The 26,998-nt window shown below is 41.3% G+C and overlaps 1 protein-coding gene and 1 pseudogene across 1 annotated transcript in view; both read left to right on the top strand.

The window, feature by feature from the left end:
• The window catches only part of TXLNB (taxilin beta), a 53,835-nt gene extending 27,255 nt beyond the window's left edge, over positions 1-26,580 (top strand). The window contains exons 6-9 of the mRNA XM_068985441.1: positions 5,221-5,295; positions 19,743-19,835; positions 24,313-24,408; positions 25,648-26,580. Coding sequence (XP_068841542.1) covers positions 5,221-5,295; positions 19,743-19,835; positions 24,313-24,408; positions 25,648-26,580 — 1,197 coding nt within the window. The remainder of the gene's footprint in view (positions 1-5,220; positions 5,296-19,742; positions 19,836-24,312; positions 24,409-25,647) is intronic.
• Positions 11,326-12,488, top strand: LOC138089703 (RNA-binding motif protein, X chromosome-like; annotated as a pseudogene).
• Positions 26,581-26,998: the final 418 nt, after the last annotated feature.

Genomic DNA, 26,998 nt, shown 5'->3' with positions numbered 1-26,998 from the left:
TGCTTGTCTGGTCTGTCTTGGGGTCAGAAACCCCTGAGAATGTTTTTGGTAATGGTCATAGAGTACTAGACTGATGGAGGAAGAGCCTAAGCTTCCCTGGAGAATGACACTGGCCAGCCCAGGAGGAAACACTGTACCTATCACTGTAACACTGTATCATGCATCCATTCACCAAACCTTTGGCAAGCACATTTCATGAGCTATGCCCCATTCTAGGTGCTGGCATGTAGTGGTGAACAAGATGGAGAAGTCCACATCCAAGCATGGAAACTGGAGTCTAACTTGGAAGAAAAAGGCAATAAATAAGCAAGCAAACAAAGAAGGATAATTTCAGATACTAAGTGCTACTAGGGAAATAAGGAAGAACTTCAAAGGGGCAGAACAAGGAGGCCTCCTTTAGACTGGGTGACTTGGTGGGCCTCCTGGAGCAGAGGATTGAGCTGCTCCCTTCCTGATGATCAGGGAGTCAGAGAGGAGGTCCCCAGCAGCAGTGTCTGTAGCAGAGACAAAGGTCCTAATGCTGGAACCAGCTTGACATCCTCCAGAAATAGGAGAAAGTCAGGGTAGCAAGAGTAGGTGCTCCAATGAGAGAAAATTTCAAAATGAAACTGTAGAGGTAAGCAAGGGGCAAACTGTATTGCTTTGTAAGCTTGAAATATAGTTTGAATTTTATTCTAAATATAATGGGAAAGTACTGGGTAGTTTCAGCAAAGGAAGTGACAGGGTCTGCTTTGCATCTGTAAAAGGTGACTTTGGCTGATAGGTGGAAAGTGAACTAGAGAGGGGCAAGAGAGCTAGGCAGCAGTCTGGGCAAGATCTGATGATGGCTTTGACGGGAGGTGGCAGTGGAGGAGAGCTGGACGTGGATAAAAGTTAAGTTTTTAACATATAACCAACAAGCCATGCATTGAACTGGAAGATGGTGACAGTGAAGAAACAGAATCAAGGATGACTCCTGAGTTTTGGTTTAAGAAACCAAGTGGTATCTTTTACTGATATTTTATTAACCCCCTAAACACTCCAAAACAGATGAGAGACTTGAGGCCCATAAAAGGATATGTGACTTGCTTAAGGTCACACACTGCTAAGTGACCTGGGTATGCTTGCTACATCTCCAGTACATCTGTCCCCAGATCCCAAGCTCTGTGATAGTACATCACACTTAGAGTTGTGTTTCAGAGGCATGAGTTAAAGCACATGTCTGCTGCTGGGGAGAGACAACAGACCAGTCATTCAGATTTGGCCATTTAACAACTGATCACGAGCTTTACATTTACCTAAAATCAGACTGGAATCACTTCAGTTTGTCAGAATAGTAATTTTTTTTATAAACTTTGGTTTTCAAACATGACAACAAAAGAGTGAATTTTGGAAAACATAACCTGGTGGGCACTGCATAATTTCAATCAGATGTCCATGTGCTCTTAAAGATTAATTCATTAAATCCATTTACAACCTAGCTCTCAAAGTAAGAAATAAAGTATTTATTATTTAGATGTAATTATCCTTAGGTAAACTATGCTTCCTATAGAATACCAGTACCTTTGGATTTAATATATGAGGCACAACAGAGGAAAAACCAGGCAAAGATTCTTGTGAGAGAGACTATGGGACAGACATGGAGTAACTCAATCGTAGCAAGAAACTAAAATGATGCCCTCTTTTCCTTCAGTGATTAAGCAGAACAGCAGATATAAGTCAAGGAAAGGTTCAGTTCAGTCGTTCAGTCGTGTCCGACTCTTTGCAACCCCATGAACTGCAGCATGCCAGGCCTCCCGTCACCAACTCCTGGAGTTTACCCAAACTCATGTCCATTGAGTTGGTGATGCCATCCAACCATCTCATCCTCTGTCATCCCCTTCTCCTCCTGCCCTCAATCTTTCCCAGCATCAGGGTCTTTTCAAACGAGTCAATTCTTTGCATCTGGTGGCCAAAGTATTGGAGTTTCAGCTTCAACATCAGTCCTTCCAATGAACACCCAGGACTGATCTCCCTTAGGATGGACTGGTTGGATCTCCCTGAAGTCCAAGGGACTCTCAAGAGTCTTCTCCAACACCACAGTTCAAAAGCATCAATTCTTCGGCGCAGCTTTCGTTATGGTCCAACTCTCACATCCATACGTGACCATGGGAAAAACCATAGCCTTAACTAGACCTTTGTTTGCAAAGTAATATCTCTGCTTTTCAATATGCTATCTAGGTTGGTCATAACTTTCCTCCCAAGGAGTAAGCGTCTTTTAATTTCCTGGCTGCAGTCACCATCTGCAGTGATTTTGGAGCCCCCCAAAATAAAGTCTGACACTGTTTCCACTTTTCCCCATCTATTTGCCATGAAGTGATAGGACTGGATGCCACGATCTTAGTTTTCTGAATGTTGAGATTTAAGCCAACTTTTTCACTCTCCTCTTTCATTTTCATCAAGAGGCTTTTTAGTTCCTGTTCACTTTCTGCCATAAGGGTGGTGTCATCTGAATATCTGAGGTTATTGATATTTCTCCCAGCACTCTTGATTCCAGCTTGTGCTTCTTCCAGCCCAGCATTTCTCATGATGTACTTTGCATATAAGTTAAATAAGCAGGGTGACAATATACAGCCTTGACGTACTCCTTTTCCTATTTGGAACCAGTCTGTTGTTCCATGCCCAGTTCTAACTGTTGCTTCCTGACCTGCATATAGGTTTCTCAAGAGGCAGGTCAGGTGGTCTGCTATTCCCATCTCTTTCGGAATTTTCCACGGTTTATTGTGATCCACACAGTCAAAGGCTTTGGCATAGTCAATAAAGCAGAAATAGATGTTTTTCCGGAACTCTCTTGTTTTTTTGATGATCCAGCGGATGTTGGCAATTTGATCTCTGGTTCCTCTGCCTTTTCTAAAACCAGCTTGAACAGCTGGAAGTTCATGATTCCTGTATTGCTGAAGCCTGGCTTGGAGAATTTGAGCATTACTTTACTAGCGTGCGAGATGAGTGCAATTGTGCAGTAGTTTGAGCATTCTTTGGCATTGCCTTTCTTTGGGATTGGAATGAAAGCTGACCTTTTCCAGTCCTGTGGCCACTGCTGAGTTTTCCAAATTTGCTGGCATGTTGAGTGCAGCATTTTCAAAGCATCATCTTTTAGGATCTGAACTAGCTCAACTAGAATTCCATCAGCTCCACTAGCTGTGTTCATAGTGATGCTTCCTAAGGCCCACTTGACTTCACATTCCAGGATGTCTGGCTCTAGGTGAGTGATCACACCATCGTGATTATCTGGATCATGAAGATCTTTTTGTGCAGTTCTTCTGTGTATTCTTGCCACCTCTTCTTAATATCTTCTGCTTCTGTTAAAAAAGAAAGGTAGTCCCCCTCAGTTCTTCCACGCTGGTCATTCCTGGGTTCCGGCTCTGATATTTTGAAAGTGCTGAAACAACATGTTAGAGCTGGGGTGTGGGGTTCTTCATCCCATGAACAGGCAGCCTCCTTCCTCCCTCTTCATAACTCATCCGTAACAGGGCCCCTGTGGGTCTAGCAGCAGCCCACCATGTACGTTGCTGCCACACAGCTCAGATGACCAGAGTGGGTGCTGCAGGGCTTCTGCACTGCAGCTGCCTCATTCGTCTCTTACAGTGCACTTCTAGACTAACTAATCTTCACTGCTCACTAAGAGGCATAGAGAAACACATATAACCCCCTTTTATAAATGGAGAGGTCAAGACTAACTTGGATAAGGAAAAAGATGCCTCCAAGTTTTTAAAAATAACGATTTTATTATTTTTGGTTCCAATAACAAAAATGGACATTTTTTAAAATCTATGGATTAACAAAAAGGAAAAAAATTCTATCAGCCTATCGTGAAATAAAATAGAAACTTCTTAACTGACAGCCACCTGACTGACTGACTGGGTTATCCATGACGTTCACCATTCTCTGTAAACATACTGACGAGGCCCACAGCATGTTGGGTCCTGAGGCAAGTTAGCTACTCTGCAGTATCTGAACATGGTTGCCCAAGCTAAGTAAGACCAAGAGTCAGATCTTCGCTCCCAACTCTTTTCCCAGTTATCCTTGGTTTAGCATTATGTAAATCAATAGAATAATATATAAACTCATGAAATAAATGTCAAAAGTTGTTTCTATAAAAACTATGCTTTAATGCTTCAAAAGCCTAGATGTAGGCATATAGAAAAAAAAAAAAAAAAAAACGATTGTCAAGTTGGATGCAAGCAGATATAAAAGACTGGAAGAAAGTTGTAAAACTCAAGAGGATTATCCAATCAAGCTGCTTTACAAATTAAATATCTTAGGTCTTCCAGTTCTAGCACTATTGTTTTAAAAAAGAAAAAAAAAACTATAACTCTTATATGGCATATTATGGATATAATTTTTGTAAAAAACAAAAACCCTCTGAATTCCAATTGGGAGATCCATATCCAAAACAAAGATTGCAGCCTTACATCAAAATTGATACATGAATATACATCTTAAGTTAAAATAACATGTCTTACATATGTGTGTGTCATTTTTATGCCAAAACAACTTTTCCAATTTAACCCATGAGTTCCAGTTCTGATCATGTTTGACATGGTTGTATTTGAAGGGCTGCCTTACAGAACAGGCACGAGACTACTTTTGTAAACTTCATACAGAATTTGGACCAATAGGTCAAATTTCTAACCTAGTGTTTCTCAAAATAAAATCCATGGACTACCAATAGCCAAACCATCTTGGGTATTTGCTCCCTGTGCAGATTCTAATCACACCCTACACTTCCTATCATATTCTCTGAGAAGGATCTGCATTTCAACATGCCCCTGAGGAGCTTCTGATGCATACAATGATGGGGAATAGTGGTCTAACAGAAAGGAACAGTTAGGTTTAATACAAAGGAACAGTTGCTCATAACAATGCCCCAGGTAGGGATAATCTGAAAATGTTCAAGCACAGGCTGAATGATAGCTGGGCAGAATTGCTACAGAGGGGTCCAGAATTTGGTGGGAGGTTGAATTTTGTGTGATTCATGCTTGAGTGGAGACTTTCTTTCCTTTTTTTTTTTCCCATTAGAATCACTAACTTTTAGCTGAGAATAAGACCTTTAAAACTAGTTGTTTTGTTAGTTTTCTGAGATTCTTTATAAAGTTCCCCCAAAATTACTTAAGAAGATTATTTAGCAAGCCATTAAGTTACAATAAACGGTAATTTAAAAGACAATTTGACAGTCTTTCCATGCGTTCTCTCTCCTTACAGCTGCTGAACCAGGCAGCAGAGTGGAAACTTCAGGCTAAAGTGCTGAAGGAACAAGAGACAGTCCTGCAGGCTCAGGTGAAGTAGGGGTACAACAGTGCATGCAGTGTGTCTTCCTTGCTGTGAACCAAAGATAGTCTACACAAGGCCTTCTACGTGGGAGGGGAAGTGGGACAGGAGTTAGAAATGAAGAATAACTTCATATTTACTATTTTTAAGTAAAAATAAAGGCACAATGCTATATCTAAGAAAAATAAATGCTCTGCACCAACAACTTCTGGTCAAAAGGTCTGCTGACATACAAATGAGGGTCAACCAACATAGGCTGGTGGCCAGGTCCTTGCCCATCTGTTCACAGGTCCTCTCTCCCTCCTCCCCCATTAACCTATCAAGGTAAGGCTTGATGGAACCTGTTCAAATGCACCATCCATAATTCCCAAATGGAGAAGGCAATGGCACCCCACTCCAGTACTCTTGCCTGGAAAATCCCATGGATGGAGGAGCCTGGTAGGCTGCAGTCCATGGGGTCACAAAGAATCGGACATGACTGAGCGACTTCCCTTTCACTTTTCACTTTCATGCATTGGAGAAGGAAATGGCAACCCACTCCAGTGTCCTTGCCTGGAGAGTCCCAGAGACGGGGGAGCCTGGTGGGCTGCTGTCTATGGGGTCACACAGAGTCGGACACGACTGAAGTGACTTAGCAGCATAATCCCCAATACTGAAAATGTCCTTACTTGTTTGATATTATTCACAATAAAAGGAAATTAGAAAAATAGAGTCAGCAAAATAGAGTCATGCTGGCCTTGCCAGTGCTGAATGATTAAAAACGGTGGACAAGTTAGAAATCATTTTTATTTGGTTTCATGTTGTTATGAGTGTATTTTGATTAGATTATAGGAATGCATATTGCAGGCTCAAAAATAAAGCTTCATGCATCAGCTGGCTCTGGAGGAAAGCCAGACTTCTCCCATCTTTCTGGGGCCCTTGGGGCTCTGCTCATCGTGCCACAGGCTGGGCCACAGAGTCCTAATTCCCCAGCTGGGAGAAATGCCCACGTGCTAAAGGGACTGTAAAATCACACAGTGAAAATTCACCAAAAGCGAGAAAATCAGAAGCCTTCCAAAACTGGGCAGCATTAATTTAAGATTTGAATGTTTCACTTATAAATGTTTACGTGCTGAGTGCTGAATACTTGTCCATTGTAAATATTAAAAAATTATTCATTGTATGAACAAACAAGTTCAATGAATATTTGTACCTTTTTTACCTCAGTCGTGTCTGACTCTTTGCGACCCCATGGACTGTAGCCTGTAGGCTCCTCCCTCCATGGGATTCTCCAGGCAAGAGTACTGGAGTGGGTTGCCATTTTCTTCTCCAGGGGGATCTTCCCGACCCAGGGATCAAACCTGGGTCTCTTGCATTCCAGGCAGATGCTTTAACCTCTGAGCCACCAGGGAAGCCCTACCTTTTTTTAAAGGAAAATTTAAAAGAAGCAAAATAACAAATTACATCACTGCATAGACAAAAACAAAGATAACATTTTGATTTCTAACCTTCCTAAAGAACACTTTTCCAATGTGTTTACCAAACACAATGATGACTTGTTTCCCCACTAACATACCGAAACAATTTTAAAATATTAATTACATAGAAATTTGAACAATATATTTTTTCACTATTAATAGATTCAAAGGACTCAGAATTAAAAGATTAAATTATAAAGTTACAAACTCAAGATCATCCTTTAGGCAGTCACAGAGCACATCATTTCATGGTGTGAGGTGGGTGGCAGGCAGTGGCAGTTCCAGAGCCAGAAGTAGGCAGGGGGAAGGAGGTGTGACCTGACTGTAGTGGGGCAGGGGTTGGTAGGAGGGGAGAATCCAGAGCATCAAGTCAGGGCTTCTGGCTCTATCTCTGTCCCATTCACAGCACAAAGCCTTGAGGTATACAACAGACAGTACTTGAAGCTATTCAGTGTTCACAGCATCTGTTATAAGCAACCTCTACTCTTCTACGCTAAATGAAGAATACATTAATACCATGAGACTCTGGGCTAGAGAGTGGTTCATTCAGCTGGTATCAGAAAACAGGCCTTTAATAACCTGAAAGGTATGATTTAATGTCCCACCTATACTCCCTCAAGTTTGAAAAAAAAGAAACCAGGGTCTAGACTTGCCAGCGTTCCTTGTTCAATCCTCAAAACTGGGTGGAGTCCAGGGACCAGATGGCTCTTCTGCTGAGAAGCTGTCTGATTCTGTACAATTCACCTAAACCTCCTTGGACCTAAACTTCCTGGTCTGTAAAACAAGGATGCTGCAATGTATCTAAGATCCCAAGCTGGAGTCCTTTGACCTCTTGGAAGCCTATTACTTTTCAGTATTTCCAAAACATAACAGCATATGAGACAGCAGCTGCTATCTAAAATGTAGTTGTTTTTGACATTATAACATCTTCGCTTAGCAGCATGGATGGTAGCTATTCATATAGTTGATTCAATTTATAAAAGGAAAATGAGTCTATGCAATATATGCAGTTTGTTTTCAAGTTATGCATCCAAAACACTTAATTCAGTGTCTGCCCCATAATAAGCATAATTAATTCAACTAATATTTACTGAGCATCTAAGGGCTTCGCATGGCTCTATATGTTAGAGATATACTACTCAATTAAAGAACCAACAATGCCTGCTTAATTAAACTCACAATCTAGTGATAACAATAATATTAATTAAAATGCTAACGACTAATTAGTGTATGAGTTAATACTGGTGTTATTTCATGGGTTCAGTCCAATTCAGTCAGTCGCTCAGTCGTGTCCGATTCTTTGTGACCCCGTGAATCACAGCACGCCAGGCCTCCCTGTCCATCACCAACTCCTGGAGCTCACACAAACTCATGTGCATCGACTCAGTAATGCCATCTAGCCATCTCATCCTCTGTCGTCCCCTTCTCCTCCTGCCCTCAATCCCTCCCAGCATCAGGGTCTTTTCTGATGAATCAGCTCTTCTCATGAGGTGGCAGAAGTATTGGAGTTTCAGCCTCAGCATCAGTCCTTCCAATGAACACCCAGGACTGATCTCCTTTAGGATAGACTGGTTGGATCTCCTTGCAGTCCAAGGGACTCTCAAGAGTCTTCTCCAACAACACAGTTCAAAAGCATCAGTTCTTTGGTGCTCAGCTTTCTTCACAGTCCAACTCTCACATCCATACATGACCAATGGAAAAACCATAGCCTTGACTAGACAGACCTTTCTTGGCAAAGTAATATCTCTGCTTTTTAATATGCTCTCTCGGTTGGTCATAACTTTCCTCCCAAGAAGTAAGCGTCTTTTAATTTCATGGCTGCAATCACCATCTGCAGTGATTTTGGAGCCCAAAAAACAAAGTCTGACACTGTTTCCACTGTTTTCCATGAAGTGATGGGACCAGATGCCATGATCTTCGTTTTCTGAATGTTGAGCTTTAAGCCAACATTTTCACTCTCCTCTTTCACTTTCATCAAGCGGCCTTTTAGTTCCTCTTCACTTTCTGCCATAAGGGTGGTGTCATCTGCATATCTGAAGTTATTGATATTTCTCCCAGCAATCTCGATTCCAGCTTGTGCTTCTTCCAGCCCAGCATTTCTCATGATGCTCTGCATATAACATAAATAAGCAGGGTGACAATGTACAGCCTTGACATACTTCTTTTCCTAATTGGAACCAGTCTGTTGCTCCATGTCCAGTTCTAACTGCTGCTTCCTGAACTGCATTTAGGTTTTTCAAGAGGCAGGTCAAGTGGTCTGGTATTGCCATCTCTTTCAGAATTTTCCACGGTTTATTGTGATCCACATAGTCAAAGGCTTTGGCATAGTCAATAAAGCAGAAATGATGTTTTTCTGGAACTCTCTTGCTTTTTCCACGATCCAGTCAATGTTGGCAATTTGATCTCTGGTTCCTCTGCCTTTTCTAAAACCAGCTTGAACATTTGGAAGTTCACAGTTCACATATTGCTAAAGCCAGGCTTGGAGAATTTTAAGCATTACTTTACTAGCGTGTGAGATGAGTGTAACTGTGAGGTAATTTGAGCGTTCTTTGGCATTGCCTTTCTTTGGGATTGGAATGAAAACTGACCTTTTCCAGTCCTGTGGCCACTGCTGAGTTTGCCAGATTTGCTGACATATTGAGTGTAGCACTTTCACAGCATCATCTTTCAGGATTTGAAATAGCTCAACGGGAATTCCATCACTTCCACTAGCTTTGTTCGTAGTGATGCTTTCTAAGGCCCACTTGACTTCACATTCCAGGATGTCTGGCTCTAGGTGAGTGATCACACGATCGTGATTATCTGGGTCGTGAAGATCGTCTTTGTGCAGTTTTTCTGTGTATTCTTGCCACCTCTTCTTAATATCTTCTGCTTCTGTTAGGTCCCTACCATTTCTGTCCTTTATTGAGCCCATTTTTGCATGAAATGTTCCCTTGGTATCTCTAATTTTCTTGAAGAGATCTTGAGTCTTTCCTATTCTGTTGCTTTCCTCTATTTCTTTGCATTGATCACTGAGGAAGGCTTTGTTATCTCATGGGTAAGGACACACATAGTGATAGATGAGACAAAGAAGTTCTTTAATTGCCAAAAAGCTTCAGAACCACTGGAAAAGATGATCTCAGGACGCTGTTCAGCCCTAGTTCATGAACATAGAGAATTTCCAGGGCTGTAGAAGCATGGTACTAAACTGAGTTAACCCTGCCTCCGCCATCACTTTGCTTTCCATGGTGCTTGGCTCTCTCTGCAAGGACCCTCTCTTGTCTATCTCTTTTGTCTTCAAGGCATTTTTAAATTTTCAATAATTACTTAAACATCAAGAAGAATATGGAGGCTCTGAATCCCTACATGTAATAATGCTTAAACAAGCTTCTATTGAAAAGTATCAGCACTACATTTTTTAAAAGTTTAAACCCTGAAAAACAAAGTCTGTTGTTGTTCAGCCACTAAGTAATGTCCAATTCTTTGCCACCTCATGAACTGCAGTACCCCAAGCTTCCCTGTCATTCACAATCTCCTGGAGTTTGCTCAAACTCATGTCCATTGAGTCTGCAATGCCATACAACCATCCCATCCTCTGTCATCCCCTTCTCCTCTTGTCCTCAATCTTTCCCAGCATCAGGGTCTTTTCCAGTAAGTTGGCTCTTCACATCATGTGGCCAAAGTACTACAGCTCCAGCTTCAGCATCAGTCATTCCAGTGAATATGCAGGATTGATTTCCTTTAGGATTGACTGGTTTGCTCTTCTTGCTGTCCAAGGAACTCAAAAGTCTGCTCTAGAACCACAGTTATAAAGCATCAATTCTTCAGCACTCTTCTATGGGCTTCCCTGGTGGCACAGTGGTAAAGAATTACCTGCTAATGTAGAAGATGTAAGAGACACGGGTTCCATCCCTGGCTTGGGAAGATCCCCTGGAAGAGGAAATGGCAACCCATTCCAGTATTCTTGCCTGGAAAATTCCATGGACAGAGGAGCCTGGCGGGCTACAGTCTATGGGGTCACAAAGAATTGGACACGACTGAGCTCACACACATGCATGCATGCATGCAGCCTTCTTTATGGTCCAACTCTCATATCCATACATGACTACTGGAAAAACAATAGCTTTGACTAGATGGACCTTTGTCAGCAAAGTGATGTCTCTGCTTTTTAATATGCTGTCTAGGTTGGTCATAACTTTTCTTCCAAGGAGCAAGCATCCTCTAATTTCATGCCTGGAGTCATCATCTGCAGCGATTTTGGAGCCAAGAAAATAAAATCTACCATTGATTCCACTTTTTCCCCTTCTATTTGCTATGAAGTGATGGGATTGGATGCCATGATCTTAGTTTTTAGAATGTTGGGTTTTAAGCCAGCTTAAACAAAGTGTATCACAGATGATTTTGCAAACCACTCAAATACTTCCTTTGGTCTGACAATTAAAAGAGTGGGTTAGCTCGTTGCACAGTAGTGCGAGCGCCTTACAGCTTCCGTTCTCAGGGTCGGCTGCCCTCCCGCATGCCGAGCTGCTAGGAAGCTGCTGTTGGCGAGCTCGTAGGAGCTTGAGACCGTCGTCACCTCTCCAGTTTTAACCAGGGGGGAAAAATGGTTGAGGCAGTTCGCCCAGGAAAGCTCTTTATCGGTGGCCTCAATACAGAAACCAATGAGAAAGCCCTTGAAGCAGTATTTGGCAAATATGGACGAATAGTGGAAGTTCTCTGAAAGATCGTGAAACCAACAAATCTAGAGGATTTGCTTCTGTCACCTTTGAAAGCCCAGCAGATGCTAAGGATGCAGCCAGAGACATGAATGGAAAGTCCTTAGATGGAAAAGCCATCAAGGTAGAACAAGCCACTAAACCATCATTTGAAAGTGGTAGACGTGGACCACCTCTGCCTCCAAGAAGCAGAGGCCCTCCCAGAGGCCTTTAAGGAGGAAGAGGAGGAAGTGGAGGAACCAGGGGACCTCCATCCCATGGAGGGCACATGGATGATGGTGGCTATTCCATGAATTTTAACATGAGTTCTTCCAGGGGACCACTTCCGGTAAAAAGAGGACCACCACCACGAAGTGGGGCTCCTCCTAAAAGATCTGCCCCTTCAGGACCAGTTCGCAGCAGCAGTGGAATGGGAGGAAGAGCTCCTGTATCACGTGGAAGAGATAGTTACGGAGGTCCACCTCGAAGGGAGCCCTTGCCCTCTCGTAGAGATATTTATTTGTCCCCAAGAGATGATGGATATTCTACTAAAGACAGCTATTCAAGCAGAGATTACCCAAGTTCTCGTGATACAAGAGATTATGCACCACCACCAAGAGATTATACTTACCGTGATTATGGTCATTCTAGTTCACGTGATGACTATCCATCAAGAGGCTATAGTGATAGAGATGGCTATGGTCATGATCGTGACTATTCAGATCATCCAAGTGGAGGTTCCTACAGAGATTCATATGAGAGTTATGGTAACTCACGTAGTGCTCCATGAGGGCCCCTGCTATCTTATGGTGGAAGCAGTTGCTAAGATGATTACAGCAGCTCACGTGACGGATATGGTGGAAGTCGAGACAGTTACTCAAGCAGCCAAAGTGATCTCTACTCAAGTGGTCGTGACTGGGTTGGCAGACAAGAAAGAGGGCTTCCCCCTTCTATGGAAAGGGGGTACCCTCCTCCACGAGATTCCTACGGCAGTTCAAGCCGTGGAGCACCAAGAGGTGGTGGCCGTGGAGGAAGCCGATCTGATAGAGGGGGAGGCAGCAGCAGATATTAAAAACAAACAACTTTGGACCAAAATCCCTGTTCAAAGAAACAAACAAAAGTGGAACCTGTTCTATCATAACTACCCAAGGACTACTAAAAGGAAAGATTGTGTTACTTTTTAAAAATTTCCTGTTAAGTTCCCCTTCCATAATTTTTATGTTCTTGTGAGGAAAGAAAGTAAAACATGTTTAATCTTTGGTTTTATGACATTGCTTTCAACAAGCAAATGGAATGTTAAGTGTGTTAAGACTTGACGTGTACTAGTGGTGTAATCTTCCAAGTAAAAGTGTCCCTAAAGGCCACTTCCTATAGGATTTTCCCCAGTAAATGATGAGGCAAGCAGTTTATCTTACACAAAATATCTAGTCATCTAAAATGGAGAGATGAATCCTCCTGCCTATATATACAAGCTAGCTATTAGAGGGTGGTCAGGGTATGCTACTCTTAGGATTTCAGAGTGTCTTCAAGCTGAAATCTCAAATGTTCTCAGTATGAAAAACCTGAGATCAGATGCATATATGTAAGGAAAGTGCTATTCGCCCAGTAAACCCAGAAAAAAAGCAAATGGATAATGCTGGCCATATTTTGCCTTTCTGACATTTCCTTGGGAATCTACAAGAACCTCTCCTTTCCCCCTCCCCAATAAGATCATTTAAGTGTGTGTTAACCAACTACAGAATACTAAATAAAAAGTTTGGCCAAAACCAACCATGAAGCTGCAAAAAAAAAGAGAGTGGGTTAGTAGAAGGGAGACACCTTAGTCCCCATCTCTATGGTCTGAGCAAAGACAATGTAAAGGACAGATTGTGTTTTCCTAGCTGGAAGTCACTTTTCAGTCCTAAAACAATAGCTTGCCAGTCTGGGGCATGATTCTCACTTAGGGAAGAGATGTCTGGCTTTCAATTATACAAACCAAGGCAATAGAGTAAATGTCAGAGATGATCAATGGAATACAACTGTGGCTACAAACAGAGTGTTCATTGGATCAATAAGGCTGAAGATGGTGGTAGATGTGGAAAGTCAGCAATATCAACACAACACAGAATTGCAGACACAAAATACTACCCAAGGGGAAAGATCAGTGAGTCAACTCTTAAAGACAGGTAATCACAGTCTTTAATCTCAGAAGACCTCACTGTATCTATTTAAGATGAGAGGCAACTTCTCTGCAACTGTAATAATAATTGGATTACTTCCCAAGCCAAATCACCTAAGTTGGCTAAGACAATTCCTAGACAACTTTATGTTTCATATATGCTATGAATGTTTGTAATTAAAATTTCAGTCAGTTCAGTTCAGTCGCTCAGTTACGTCCAACTCTTTGTGACCCCATGGACTACAGCACTCCAGGCTTCCCTGTCCATCACCAACTCCTGGAGCCTACTCAAACTCATGTCCATCACGTTGGTGATGCCATCCAACCATCTCATCCTCTGTTGTCCCCTTCTCCTCCCACCTTCAATCTTTCCGAGCATCAGGGTCTTTTCTAATGAGTCATTGGCATTAAATGGCCAAAGTATTGGAGGTTCATCTTCACCATCTGTCCTTCCAATGAATATTCCGGACTGATTTCCTTCAGGATTGACTGGTTTGATCTCCTTGCTGTCCAAGGGACTCTCAAGAGTCTTCTCCAACACCACAGTTCAAAAGCATTAATTCTTCGGCGCTCAGCTTTCCTTATACTCCAATGTTCACATCCATACATGACTACTGGAAAAACCATAACCTTGACTAGACAGACCTTTGTTGGTAAAGTAATGTCTGCTTTTTAATATGCTGTCTAGGTTTGTCATAGCTTTTCTTCCAAGGAGCAAATGTCTTTTAATTTCATGGCTGCACTTACCATCTGCAGTGATTTTGGAGCCCAAAAAAATAAAGCCTCTCACTGCTTCCATTGTTTCCCCATCTATGTGCCATGAAGTGATAGGACTGGATGCCATAATCTTAGTTTTCTGAATGTTGAGTTTTAAGTCAACTTTTTTACTCTCCTCTTTCACTTTCATCAAGAGGCTCTTTAGTTCTTCCATTTCTGCCATAAGGATGGTGTCATCTGCATATCTGAGGTTACTGATATTTCTCCCAGCAATCTTAATTCCAGCTTGTGCTTCATTCAGCCTGGCATTTCACATTGAGTACTCTGCATAGAAGTTAAATAAGCAAATGACAATATACAGGACTCTGTATAGAAGTTAAATAAGCAGGGTGACAATATACAGCCTTGAAGTACTCCTCTTCCTATTTGGAACCAGTCTGTTGTTCCACGTCCAGTTCTAACTGTTGCTTCTTCACCTGCATACCGACTGCTCAAGAGGCAAGTCAGGTGGTCTGGGATTCCCATCTCCTTAAGAATTTTCCACAGTTTATTGTGAACCACACAGTCAAAGGCTTTGGCATAGTCAATAAAGCAGAAGTAGATGTTTTTCTGGAATTATTTTGCTTTTTTGATGATCCAGCAGATGTTGGCAATTTGATCTCTGGTTCATCTGCCTTTTCTAAAACCAGTTTGAACATCTGGAAGTTCACAGTTCACGTACTGTTGAAGCCTGGCTTGGAGAACTTTGAGCATTACTTGGCTAGTGTGTGAGATGAACGCAATTGTGACAGTAGTTTGAGCATTCTCTGGCATTGCCTTTCTTTGGGATTGGAATGAAAACTGACCTTTTCCAGTCCTGGGGCCACTGCTGACTTTTCCAAATTTGCTGGCATATTGAGTGCAGCACTTTCATAGCATCATCTTGTAGGATTTCAAATAGCTCAACGGAATTCCATCAGCTCCACTAGCTTTGTTTGCAGTGATGCTTTCTAAAGCCCACTTGATTTCTCATTCCAGGATGTGTGGCTCTAAGTGAGTGATCACACCATCATGGCTTTCTGAGTCATTAACATCTCTTTTGTATAGTTCTTCTGTGTATCCTTGCCACCTCTTTTAATATCTTCTGCTTCTGTTAGGTCCTTACCATTTCTGTCCTTTATTGTGCCCATCTTTACATGAAATGTCTCTAATTTTCTTGAACAGGTCTCTAGTCTTTCCCACTCTATTGTTTTCCTCTATTCCTTTGCACTGATCACTGAGGAAGGCTTTCTTATCTCTCCTTACTATTCTTTCAAACTCTGCATTCAGCTGGTTATATCTTTCCTTTTCTCCTTTGCCTTTAGTTTCTCCTCTCTTCTCAGCTCTTTGTATGACCTTCTCAGACAGCCATTTTGTCTTTTTGCATTTCTTTTTCTTGAGGACGGTCTTGATCACTACCTCCTGTACAATGTCATGAACCTCCATCCATAGTACTTCAGGCACTCTGTCTATCCAATTTAACCCCTTGAATCTACTTCTCACTTCCACTGTATAATCGTAAGGGATTTGATTTAGGTCATACCTGAATGGTCTAGTGGTTTTCCCTACTTTCTTCAATTTAAGTCTGAATTTGGCAATAAGTAGTTCATGATCTGAGCCACAGTCAGCTCCCGGTCTTGTTTTTGCTGACTAGATGGAGAAGTTCTATACAGTCTGCAAAATATAATCAATCTGATTTCAGTATTGACCATCTGGTGATGTCCATGTGTAGAGTCTTCTCTTGTGCTGTTAGAATCAAAATTTGTGCTCAGTTAAAAGAATGCATGTGTCACCCAGCCCATTTAAAAGTAAAATATTGGAGCAGGAGTTGTTGTTACTAACCCTAGAGTAGTTTGTTTCTATTTCTGCCTCTCGTAAGAATCCTGAGGATGACCTCTGGATGTTCTTTCCATGCTTCTCTGATATACCAAAGTGAAAGAGGGAATATGACACATCAGACATGCATCATGTCAACATAAAAGTGAGAAGGAAAATACGACCAAACAAATATCCATAAAGGAAACAGGAAGTGTACATTTTTAGTTAGTATATAAGTAAAGAGTGTCAGAGTTGGTTACCTGAGAAAAGTATAGTTCACATAGATTTTGCCACCTATGACAAAAAGGTCAAACAGTAAGAAAAGCAGAATATTTAAAAAAAATCACTAGAAGGAAAGGAGGAAATGGAGAGCTATCGTTTAATGGGTTATAGAGTTTCAGTTTTGCATGATGAAAATTTCTGGAAATCCGTTTGCACAACAATGTGAATTTACTTAACAATATTGAACTGTACACTTAAAATGGTTAAGACAGTGAATGTTATGTGTATTTTACCCAATTTAAAAGATAAGAAAGTTGAGGGTCACTAGAAAAAGGCCAAAGTGGTGATGAAGTGAGACACTAATCCCTCAACTCTGGTGTATCTGTCTTCTCCATGACACAAGAAAACATCGAGGAGGAAAACAAAACCCATCCAGTTTATACATCAAAAGAACACTCAGCCTAGAGAAGAAGACAGCTGGCCGGGGAGGGTGTGGTGCTCCCGCTGATCTTGTCAAGGTTGCATGCATGCATGGATGCTTGGTCGCTTCAGTCATGTCCAACTCTTTGCGACCCCATGGACTGTACCCCACCAGGCTCCTCTGTCCATGGAATTTTCCAGGCAAGAATACTGGAGTAGGTTGCCATTCCCTTCTCCAGGGGATCTTCCTGACCCAGGGATCTCACCTATGTCTCCTGCGTCTCCTGCATTGCAGGCGCATTCTTTACTGCTGAGCCACCAGGGAAATCCCCTGTTAAGGTTGCGCAGGTGAAATGGATCACACACACGGCCCCGCCTTCCCCTCTTGTCTGCAGCCTGCAGCTAGCTATAGAACTGCAAGAGAGGGTTTGGGAGGATCAGCTCAGGAGACCATATCTATACAACCACTGTAATTCTAATGGAATTACTGAAAAGTTGGGAAAAGAAAGAGGAGAGTAAAGAAAAGAATTTAACAGGAGACTTGGTCCAAGATGCAAATGAATGGATTTTGTGATAGGTGAAGATCAGCTGGGATGTTTGTTCCCACAGGCAGGCAGTCCCACAGGGGCTTATCCTCAAACTGAGGAACCTGACCTATTCATGCACCCTGAAATCAATTCAGTGAATCCTAGCCACTTGTCTGTGGAAAAAATGAAACAAATTTATTAAATTAAACAGAATATGTCAAGAGTGCATTGCACATAATGAGTTAGTTTTGACCCTTAAACAACACACATTTGAACTGTGAAGATCTAATCATGCATGGATTTTTTTTTCCAATAGCAAATACTATAGTACTGCAGTATCTGACATTGGTTGAATCTATGGGTAGGGAACTGTAGAGATGAGGAACTGGGAATACAGAGGGCTGACTATGTATTATACACAGATTTTGCACTTCATGGAGGGTCAATGCCCCTAACCCCCTGCTTTGTTCAAGAGTTAACTGTGTTGTCCTTTGAACTGTCTAAAAGCTTTCCTGGCCGTGAATTCCCTGATGACACTGTACCCAGTCTTTTTCATTCCTTGTATGGCAAGGAATCATGAGAAAAGTTTTAAGCCACTAGAGTTACCCCAAATTTATCACCTATTCACATTGTTAATGACCGATTTCAAAATGCTGATGAGCTGTTGTTTCAACTTTTCTTTGGAAAATCTGTTTCTTATGAAAGGATTTATGTTATTTTACTGTTCTTGTGTACTGCAGTAAAGTGAAAGTTGCTCAGCTCTTTGCGACCCCATGGACTATATAGTCCATGGAATTCTCCAGGCCAGAATACTGGAGTGGGTAGCCCCTTCCCTTCTCCAGGGGATCTTCCCAACCCAGGGATCAAACCCAGGTCTCCCGCATTGCAGGCAAATTCTTTACCAGCTGAGCCACAAGGGAAGCCCATGCACTGCAGTGAAACCTCTGCTATTCTGAATCATGTGAGAATGAACCATTCTAGATGCGCTAATTTTCTTGGTTCTAGGAGTTGTTTGCTTCCCACACAATCCCTCTGAAGTCCCATTCCCAAGACTGGGAACTCTCCAACCTACTGGCTGTGACTATCATTCTTATGTGCTTTTGAAAAGACAGTCCTACAGGTCCTAACAGTCAGTTGGTGCCCAACTGAGGATTTCAGGCTATTCCAGACATTCAAGAGTACCAAAGTCTCATTTGAATATGGAAGAGTTCCATGTCAGTAAACTAGAATCATCCATATTAAATCTCCACTCACTCAAAACATGCCATCCTAAAATTATTTTCAAAAGTAAGATTTTATTATCACTGTCAATAACAATCAAGTATTTATACAATCTTGCCCTACTCCTACCCCAAATACAAGCCCTGAAATGTGGAAGTACAGAGGCTCTTCTCAATACCTGCATCCATAAGATATTTTTTGGTGCAAATTAGAAAAACGCACTTCTTCCTCATTATTTCCATTAAAAGTGGTATCATCGTCATCATTGGTCAGCAGCTAAGTCGTGTCTGACTCTGTGATCCCATGGACTGCAGCATGCCAGACTCCCCTATCCTTCACTATCTCCAGGAGTTTGCTCAAATTCATGTCCATTGACTCAGTGATGCTATCTAACCACGTCATTCTCTGCCGCCTTCTTCTCCTTTTGCCTTCAATCTTCCCCAGCATCAGGGTCTTTTCCAATGAGCTGGTTCTTTGGATTGGGTGGCCAAACTATTGGAGCTTCAGCTTCAGTCCTTCCAATGAACTGGTATAATTTCTATTAAAAATTGGTATAATATACTCATTTCCTTGAAAAGGAACATTTAACTGCTATTGGCTAGAACACTGTATTCAAAAACACACAAAACCGCAGTGTCAAAAAGGGAAATGACATGTGCTTATAATGGCACAACCACGTAACGGCAGTATCCCTAGTCCATACCTGGTCCATATTTGTCTTCATTCTCCCTCCCCTCAAGACCAAGCCCAAGGCTCACCTTCTCTACAAAAATGTGGCTTATATGATCACCTGCCACATTCATCTCATTCTCTGATCAGTACTTAACTAATCTGGTACTTTGTGTTCACTGTTCTGTAATCAAGTTGTCTTTGGGATTCCGTCAAAAACAGCAGATACAGGTTGAATGCTTTTGTATATAACAGTCCTTGCAATGTTCAGTCAGAGCTCAATAAATGTTTGTTGGTAAAAGTTATGATACAATGAAATGGTGATGATATATTTTATTGTGTCATTTTTCTTTAAATAAGTACTTCGGTCATACTCACTGACCTAGGCTGATCGCAAAGTAAAAAGAATTGAACATATCACTAACATTGTATTGAGAATTCTCCTAAACCATTTTCCTTTTCAAATAACAAACAATGACAGCTGGTTTTGTTTTGGAGGCATTCCTAAAACAGGAAAGCAGGCCTAAAACAGATCTACTCTTTCCCCTGTTTACAGCTTACTCTCTACTCTGGGAGGTTTGAAGAGTTTCAGAGCACACTGACAAAAAGCAATGAGGTGTTTGCCACTTTCAAACAAGAAATGGATAAAGTGAGTATTGCTTATCTCCCATAAAATACTGACATTTTCTATTTTGACAGGCAATTTTCCTTTGGGTTCATTTTTCTCTCGCTAAGATATTTCAGTGCATTTCATGAAGTAATGAAACATTTATACATGCAAATGAGATCTGAGCTGTATTTTATTGGTTAAATATCTGGCGGATTAACTTTAGGAAGAATCCAAAAACACCAGGATACATTTTCACCCTGAGGAAGAATATTTTCTTTTGCTAGTCCATGGAGAGGTTTAAAAAGAAAAGAGCTAGCAATATAATATTATGTTGTTTATGCTGAAATAAAAATATCAAATCTTCTAATGATTAAAAAAAAAACTTTCATACAAATATGCAAGAGCAGAATGTTAAGAGTAGAAAATACCATTTCATAGAATATTCTCAGAAGAGAATATATGTAATATGATATAACTAAGACAGTCTTTAATGAGAAGTCTGAATTCAAATTCTGGGCATGCTCTTACTCATCAAGTAGCAGTAAACAATTCACTTAACTTCTCCTTTATTAAAATGCTATTTTTCTTGCCTATGTCACAAGATTGTGAAGTTCAAATAAGTTAATGTATTTTTAAGGATTTTAAACTTTTTAAAAGTCTTTTACAAATTGTATTGTTTGTTGCTGTTTTAGTCACTAAGTCATGTCAGACTCTTTTGCAGCCCCATGAACTGCAGCCCACTAGGCTTCTCTGTCCACAGATTTTCCAGGCAAGAATACTGTTGTGGGTAGTCATTTCCTCCTCCAGGGAATCTTCTTGACCTAGGGATCAAATCCATGTCTCCTGCATTGGCAGGCAGATTCTTTACCACTGAGCCACCAGAGAAGTCCACTTTTACAAATATAAGTTGCTAATTTTATTATTGGACGTAATGTTCAAATTATTTAATTCATTGTTTTCCCAAAACAAATCAGCATCAGAACTGTTTTTCTGAACAGGCACTAGCATTAACCTCTTTTAAGTATAGAAAATATTCTTTAAAAAAAAAATTTTCACAAACATATATGATAAATTTCACCATTCACAACCAAACTTAATAGGTCAACATTTCTTAAAAGTTACAACTTTCCCACTCCAGAAAGGATTCATCCATTTTAAAAATATTTTTTTAATTACAGTTTTAATTTGGAATAAATATTAGAGTATAAAAATATTACTTATTTCAAAATTAAACAGTTTTAAGATTTAGTTAAATATTAGAGCAAGAATTTTTATCTGAAGTTCATTTATAGACTTTTAGTAGAATTAGCAAAAAAATTGATATGCATACTGCATTTCTTTAGGTGTAGTCCCATCAGTTCAGGTCCTTCATTCAGTCAGGTCTGACTCTTTGCCACCACATAGACTGTAGCATGCCAGACTTCTGTGTCCATCATCAACTCCCAGAGCTTGCTCAAACTCATGTCCATTGATTCAGTGATGCCATCAAACCATCTCATCCTCTGTTGTATTCCTGCCTTCAATCTTTCCCACCATCAGAGTCTTTGCTAATGAGTCAGTTCTCTGCATCAGGTGACCAAAGTATTGGAGCTTCAGCTTCAGCATTAGTCCTTTCAATGAATATTCAAGACTGATTTTCTTCAGGATTGACTGGTTTGATCTCCTTGCACTCCAAGGGATACTCAAGAGTCTTCTCCAACACCATAGTTCAAAAGCATCAATTCCTTAGTGCTAGCTTTCTTTATGGTCCAACTCTCACATCCATATATGACCACTGGAAAAACCATAGCTTTGACTAGACGGACCTTTGTTGGCAAAGTAATGTCTCTGCTTTTTAATATGCTGTCTAGGTTGGTCATAGCTTTTCTTCCAAGGAGCAAGTGTCTTAATTTCATGGCTGTACTCACCATCTGTAGTGATTTTGGAGCCCAAGAAAATAAAGTCTCTCACTGTTTCCACTGTTTACTCATCTATTTGTCATGAAGTGATAGGACCGGATGCCATGATCTTTGTTTTTTGAATGTTGAGTTTTAAGCCAGCTTTTGCACTCTCCTCCTTCACTTTCATCAAAAGGCTCTTCAGTTTCTCTTCACTATCTGCCATAAGGGGGTGTCATCTGCATATCTGAGGTTATTGATATGTCTCCCAGCAATCTTGATTCCAGCTTGTGCTTCATCCAGCCCAGCCATTTCACATGATGTACTCTGCACAGAAGTTAAATAAGCAAGGTGACAATATACGGCCTTGATGTACTCCTTCCTCGATTTGGAACAAGTCTGTTGTTCCATGTCCAGTTCTAACTGTTACTTCTTGATCTACATACAGATTTCTCAGGAAGCAGGTCAGGTGGTCTGGTATGTCCATCTCTTTCAGAATTTACCACAGTTTATTGTGATCCACACAGTCAAAGGCTTTAGCATAGTCGATGAAGAAAAATAATGTTCTTCCGGAATTCCCTTGCTTTCTCTATGATCCAACAGATGTTGGCAATTTGATCTCTGGTTCCTCTGCCTTTTCTAAATCCATCTGAACATCTGGAAGTACTCGGTTCATGTACTGTTGAAGTCTGGCTTAGAGAATTTTGAGCATCACTTTGCTAGTGTGAGATGAGTGCAATTGTGAGGTAGTGGCATTGCCTTTCTTTGGGATTGGAATGAAAACTGACCTTTTCCAGTCCTGTGGCCACTACTGAGTTTTCCAGATTTGCAGGCATAGAGTGCAGCACTTTAACATCTTTTAGAATTTGAAATAGCTCAACTGGAATTCCATCACCTCCACTAGCTTTGTTTGTCGTGATGCTTCCTAAGGCCCACTTGACTTCACATTCCAGGATGTCTAGCTCTAGGTAAGTGATCACACCGTCACGGCTATCTGAGTCATTAAGATCTCTTTCGTATAGTTCTTCTGTGTATCCTTGCCACCTCTTCTTAATATCTTCTGCTTCTGTTATGGCCATACCATTTCTGTCCTTTATTGTGCTCATCTTTATATGAAATTCTCCCTTGGTGTCTCTAATTTTCTTGAAGAGGTCTCTAGTCTTTCCCATTCTATTGTTTTCCTCTACTTCTTTGCAATGATTACTGAGGAAGGCTTTCTCATCTTGCCTTGCTATTCTTTCAAACTCTGCACTCAGATGAGTATATCTTTACTTTTCTCCTTTGCCTTTAGCTTCTCTTCTTTTCTCAGCTATTTGTAAGGCCTTGTCAGACAACCATTTCGTCTTTTTGCATTTCTTCTTGGGGATGGTTTTGATCACCGCCTCCTATACAATGTTACCAACCTCCATCCATAGTTCTTCGGGCACTCTTATCTATCAGATCTAATCCCTTGGAATCTATTTTTCACTTCCACTTTCCACGCTGCTGCTGCTGCTGCTAAGTTGCTTCAGTCGTGTCTGACTCTGCACGATCCCATAGATGGCAGCCCACCAAGAATACTGGAGTGGTTGCCATTTCCTTCTCCTCCACTTTCCATAGATTTCATTAAATTCTTAAAGGGGCTGATGATCTTAAAAAGTTAATAAACTATTAACTCAGTTAAGAAATGATGAAAAAAAAAAAAAAGCACTGGAGGCTCATGTAGCTTCTCTACAGAGCCCAGAAGCCAACAGCCTGGGCCTCCAAGCAGACCTAACCTTAGGCTTTTTGACATGAAGCAACCAGTGCCCATGTGTAGTTAATCCAGGGTAATTGTCCCTGAATACAAGCCCTGTCCTTCACATCATCCAAGCAGAGAAGAGATTCTATAACCAGGAATGCAGAGTAGTTTCAGATTTGCAAAAGTTAGGCTGCATTTTATTCATTTCTGTATACCCTACACCCAGCCTCTGCCTAGCCACCAGAAGGCACTCTGCATATGTTGCATTAAATGGAAATGACTCCAGCCCTACTCCTCTGAAAACTCACCTGAATCATTACTCCATCTCTCTGAACCTTAGTTTCCCCATTTATAAAGTAGAGTTGAAAACAGAACCTTCCTTGGGGGACTGTCTCAAGGATGAAATGAGTAACGCATGTAATCACATTCTGTGAATCCTACTGCACTCTACAAATAAGAAGGCTGAGAAAACTGAAAGTTGCTTTTTTGTGGCTACTTCTCAGATGTGCCCAGATATTATCAACATTTTAATAGCAAAAAAGCTGGGCCAACTTTCTCATTAACAGTCTTGCATTCAATACAGTAAATAATCTAAATTTAAAGCTTATTCTTGGAACTCAATAAAGTTATTTTTACTTTTAAACGAAAGAAGACACAATGACAAAAAAAGAAGGACCTAAGTAGTTTTCCTTCTCCTGAACTGGCTCTGGTGCAATTAAGTTTGTTCACCACTGACCTAGATGATTCAGAAATGTATCATGACTCTTTCCACTCAGTATTCATTCCTTGACATTGGATTTTTGCTTGCTTCAGCACCTAGTAATGAAGGGACTTTTTCTTGATGTCACATATGGAACTGATAGTTTCTCTGATATATTAACTGTTCAGAATTAACATTAAAACACTATAATTTCTGTAGACCACTAAGAAAATGAAGAAGCTGGAAAAGGACACAGCCACATGGAAAGCTCGGTTTGAGAACTGTAACAAAGCTCTGTTGGACATGATTGAAGAGGTGAGGAAGCTTTTCCCTTTGCTCATCTTCCCTTGTCAATACATTTATACTCAGAAAATAATTATGCCCCAATAGCACAAATGATGACCTCTGAAGAGCTTAATTTTTTTCTAGGGTGTGGTATATGATACTCTAATAAAAAATAATCAGAGCAAAAGTAATTTAGAGTTGGGTCCAGACTCATAAAGAGCATTGTGACCCTAAGTCACATGCCTACTTGTTGATTCCAAAGCTGTGCCCAAGACAGCACCACACCTGCTGGACTGTGAATTCCTCAAAGGCAGGATGAGTGTTTTACCTGTCTTTGAATTTCCCCAGTGCCGGACACATAACAGATGCAGAATAAATTTATTAATTGATTCAAGCATACTGAGAGAAAACACCAGCCCAAGCACCCACAGTATGTGCTAATTTACAGACAGATGTGCATGTACATTGTTTAATTCCTCCAACAGGCATTTAAATACTGATATTACGTCAGGCTCTGGAGGTTTTGAGATCATAAAAAGCAAAGATACATGACCCTTAACGTGAGAGGCAGGGCTTACAGGTGAAAAAAAAAGTCTTAAAAGGTACAGAGTAGCACAAAGCACAAGGGTGGGGGAGGGTGGGGGGGTGGAGAAGCAAGATGATTCCATGCACAACACACCAACATTTCTAGAGAAAAGGAGAACTTAATAGTTTGAGCAGCATCATGAAAGAGTGTGGTTACTTTCTCTGGATATAATTACTGTTTTAACGATTCATCCCAAACTGCAACCAATTCCAAAGAGATGTGCTTATTATTCATAAACAGAAATCAAACAGTTGCTGGATTAGCATATAGCAGTTTATCTATAGGACAGATAAGGCATTGCTGACCAAATCCCAGTCCATCTCAGTCATTCTGCCGCAAGCCTCTGCTTATTCCTTCTAAGTCTTAGAAACAGAAAATGCATCTATTTTAAGATTTTTAGAAACCTTAGACCGAAGCAGAAAGAAGCTTTGCTTTCTTTCCTTTAAAAAAAAAAAAAAGTGGATTAAAATTCTACTGAAGTCTCCCACATAATGCAAAAATAGAAGTGATGTCCCTGACCAAGTATCTGTTCAGCCACCACCCTGTGGTCAGAGCCTAACAGACAAATTCCTGGATTAACGATTTTGATTGTCTCCAGAGAGCATTTTACTTTACTCCAGTAAAACCTGGCAGTTTTACTTTTCACACCGTTTTGTTTTTGTGTGTGTGTGTTTAAATCACAGAAAGCATTGAGAGCTAAAGAATATGAGTGCTTCGTGATGAAAATTGGAAGGTTAGAGAACCTCTGTCGAGCTTTACAAGAAGAGAGAAATGAACTCTATAAAAAAATCAGAGAAGCAAAAAAGCCTGAAAAGGATGACCAAGGTCAGCACACCTCTGATGACGAGCCAAACACCTCTGTGAATGAAGAGGCTGACGCAGAGGAAGCCAACAGCGTTCACAAGGCTGTGCAAAATCTCGCGGCGGCCTTCATGATAATGCATTGTCCAGAGTCAACCCTTGACGTGGCCAAAGAAATCCACCCAGAAGTCGACAGTCTTCCAGGGGACTGCGACACAGCCCTCAGGGGGCTGGAACAAGCTCCTCTGAGTCCCGCATGCCATTCAGAAATCCCCCTCCCTCCCCCAAATCCTCAGGCCGAGGACAAGGGAGTCAGTGAGACAGAACCTACCCTCAGAACAGAGACAGGAGCTGAGGCCCAAGGCGATGGTCTCCCTGGTGCAGCACCGGCTGATCAGCAGAACCGGAAGCCAGAGGCAGCAGCTTCCAGTCAGACCCGGAAGGCCCCAGCCAAGCCCTCCCTACTGGTGGTGAAGGCCAATAAGCAGCCCTGGAAGCCAGAGGCAGCTTCAGGTCAGGCCCAGGAGCCCGCAGCCGAGGCCTCGCTATCGGTGATGGAAGTGAACGGGCAGCCCCGGAAGCCAGAGGCAGCGACTTCCGGTCAAGCCCTGGAGCCCCCAGCTGAGACCTTATGTGTGATGGACGCCAAATGTTCCACCCCACCACCTGCAGTGGGAGCACACCTGCCAGCTAGGGAGTCTGGATGTGAGCCCATGGGACAGCCCCCACCAGCAGCAGAGGGGCTGCCAGGAGGGGCCTCAGGTGGACCCCCACTGCCCAAAGTGGCTGACACCAATCTGGAAGGAGTAGACTAAGCCTCCTCTGCCTTTGGAGGCTGTTCTTCCTGACTTTCCATCATCATGGTAACGGGATTACCTCCTGAAGGAGACATTAAGGGCTAGGGAGGTCTAATGGAAGAGGCTTAATTAGAATCAATACAGTTTTAAATATTATGTAAAGTATCTTCAGCCTTTGCTATTTGTTCTCAATTCATAATTGATTTGGAGCTTTTCTGTTTAACATTGGTTGATAGTATAATTTTCCCAGATGACAACAAAACATACAGCATAGCAAATCTATATTAATTTGCCATTAAGATGGTACTTATTTCAATTTCTTAATCAACAGTAAGATTTGGTGTTTAAAGACTTCCACTACATAAATACTGAAAATGTAATGCTTTATTTCCATAGAGTTTAATAAGTTCCACAGTAAGTTAAATGGATGATCGGT

This window comes from Capricornis sumatraensis, chromosome 13, assembly GCF_032405125.1.
Source record: "Capricornis sumatraensis isolate serow.1 chromosome 13, serow.2, whole genome shotgun sequence".
NCBI classification, from domain to species: domain Eukaryota; kingdom Metazoa; phylum Chordata; class Mammalia; order Artiodactyla; family Bovidae; genus Capricornis; species Capricornis sumatraensis.
Note: the sequence above shows the minus strand (reverse complement) of the source record. Positions and strands in the feature narration are given on the sequence as shown.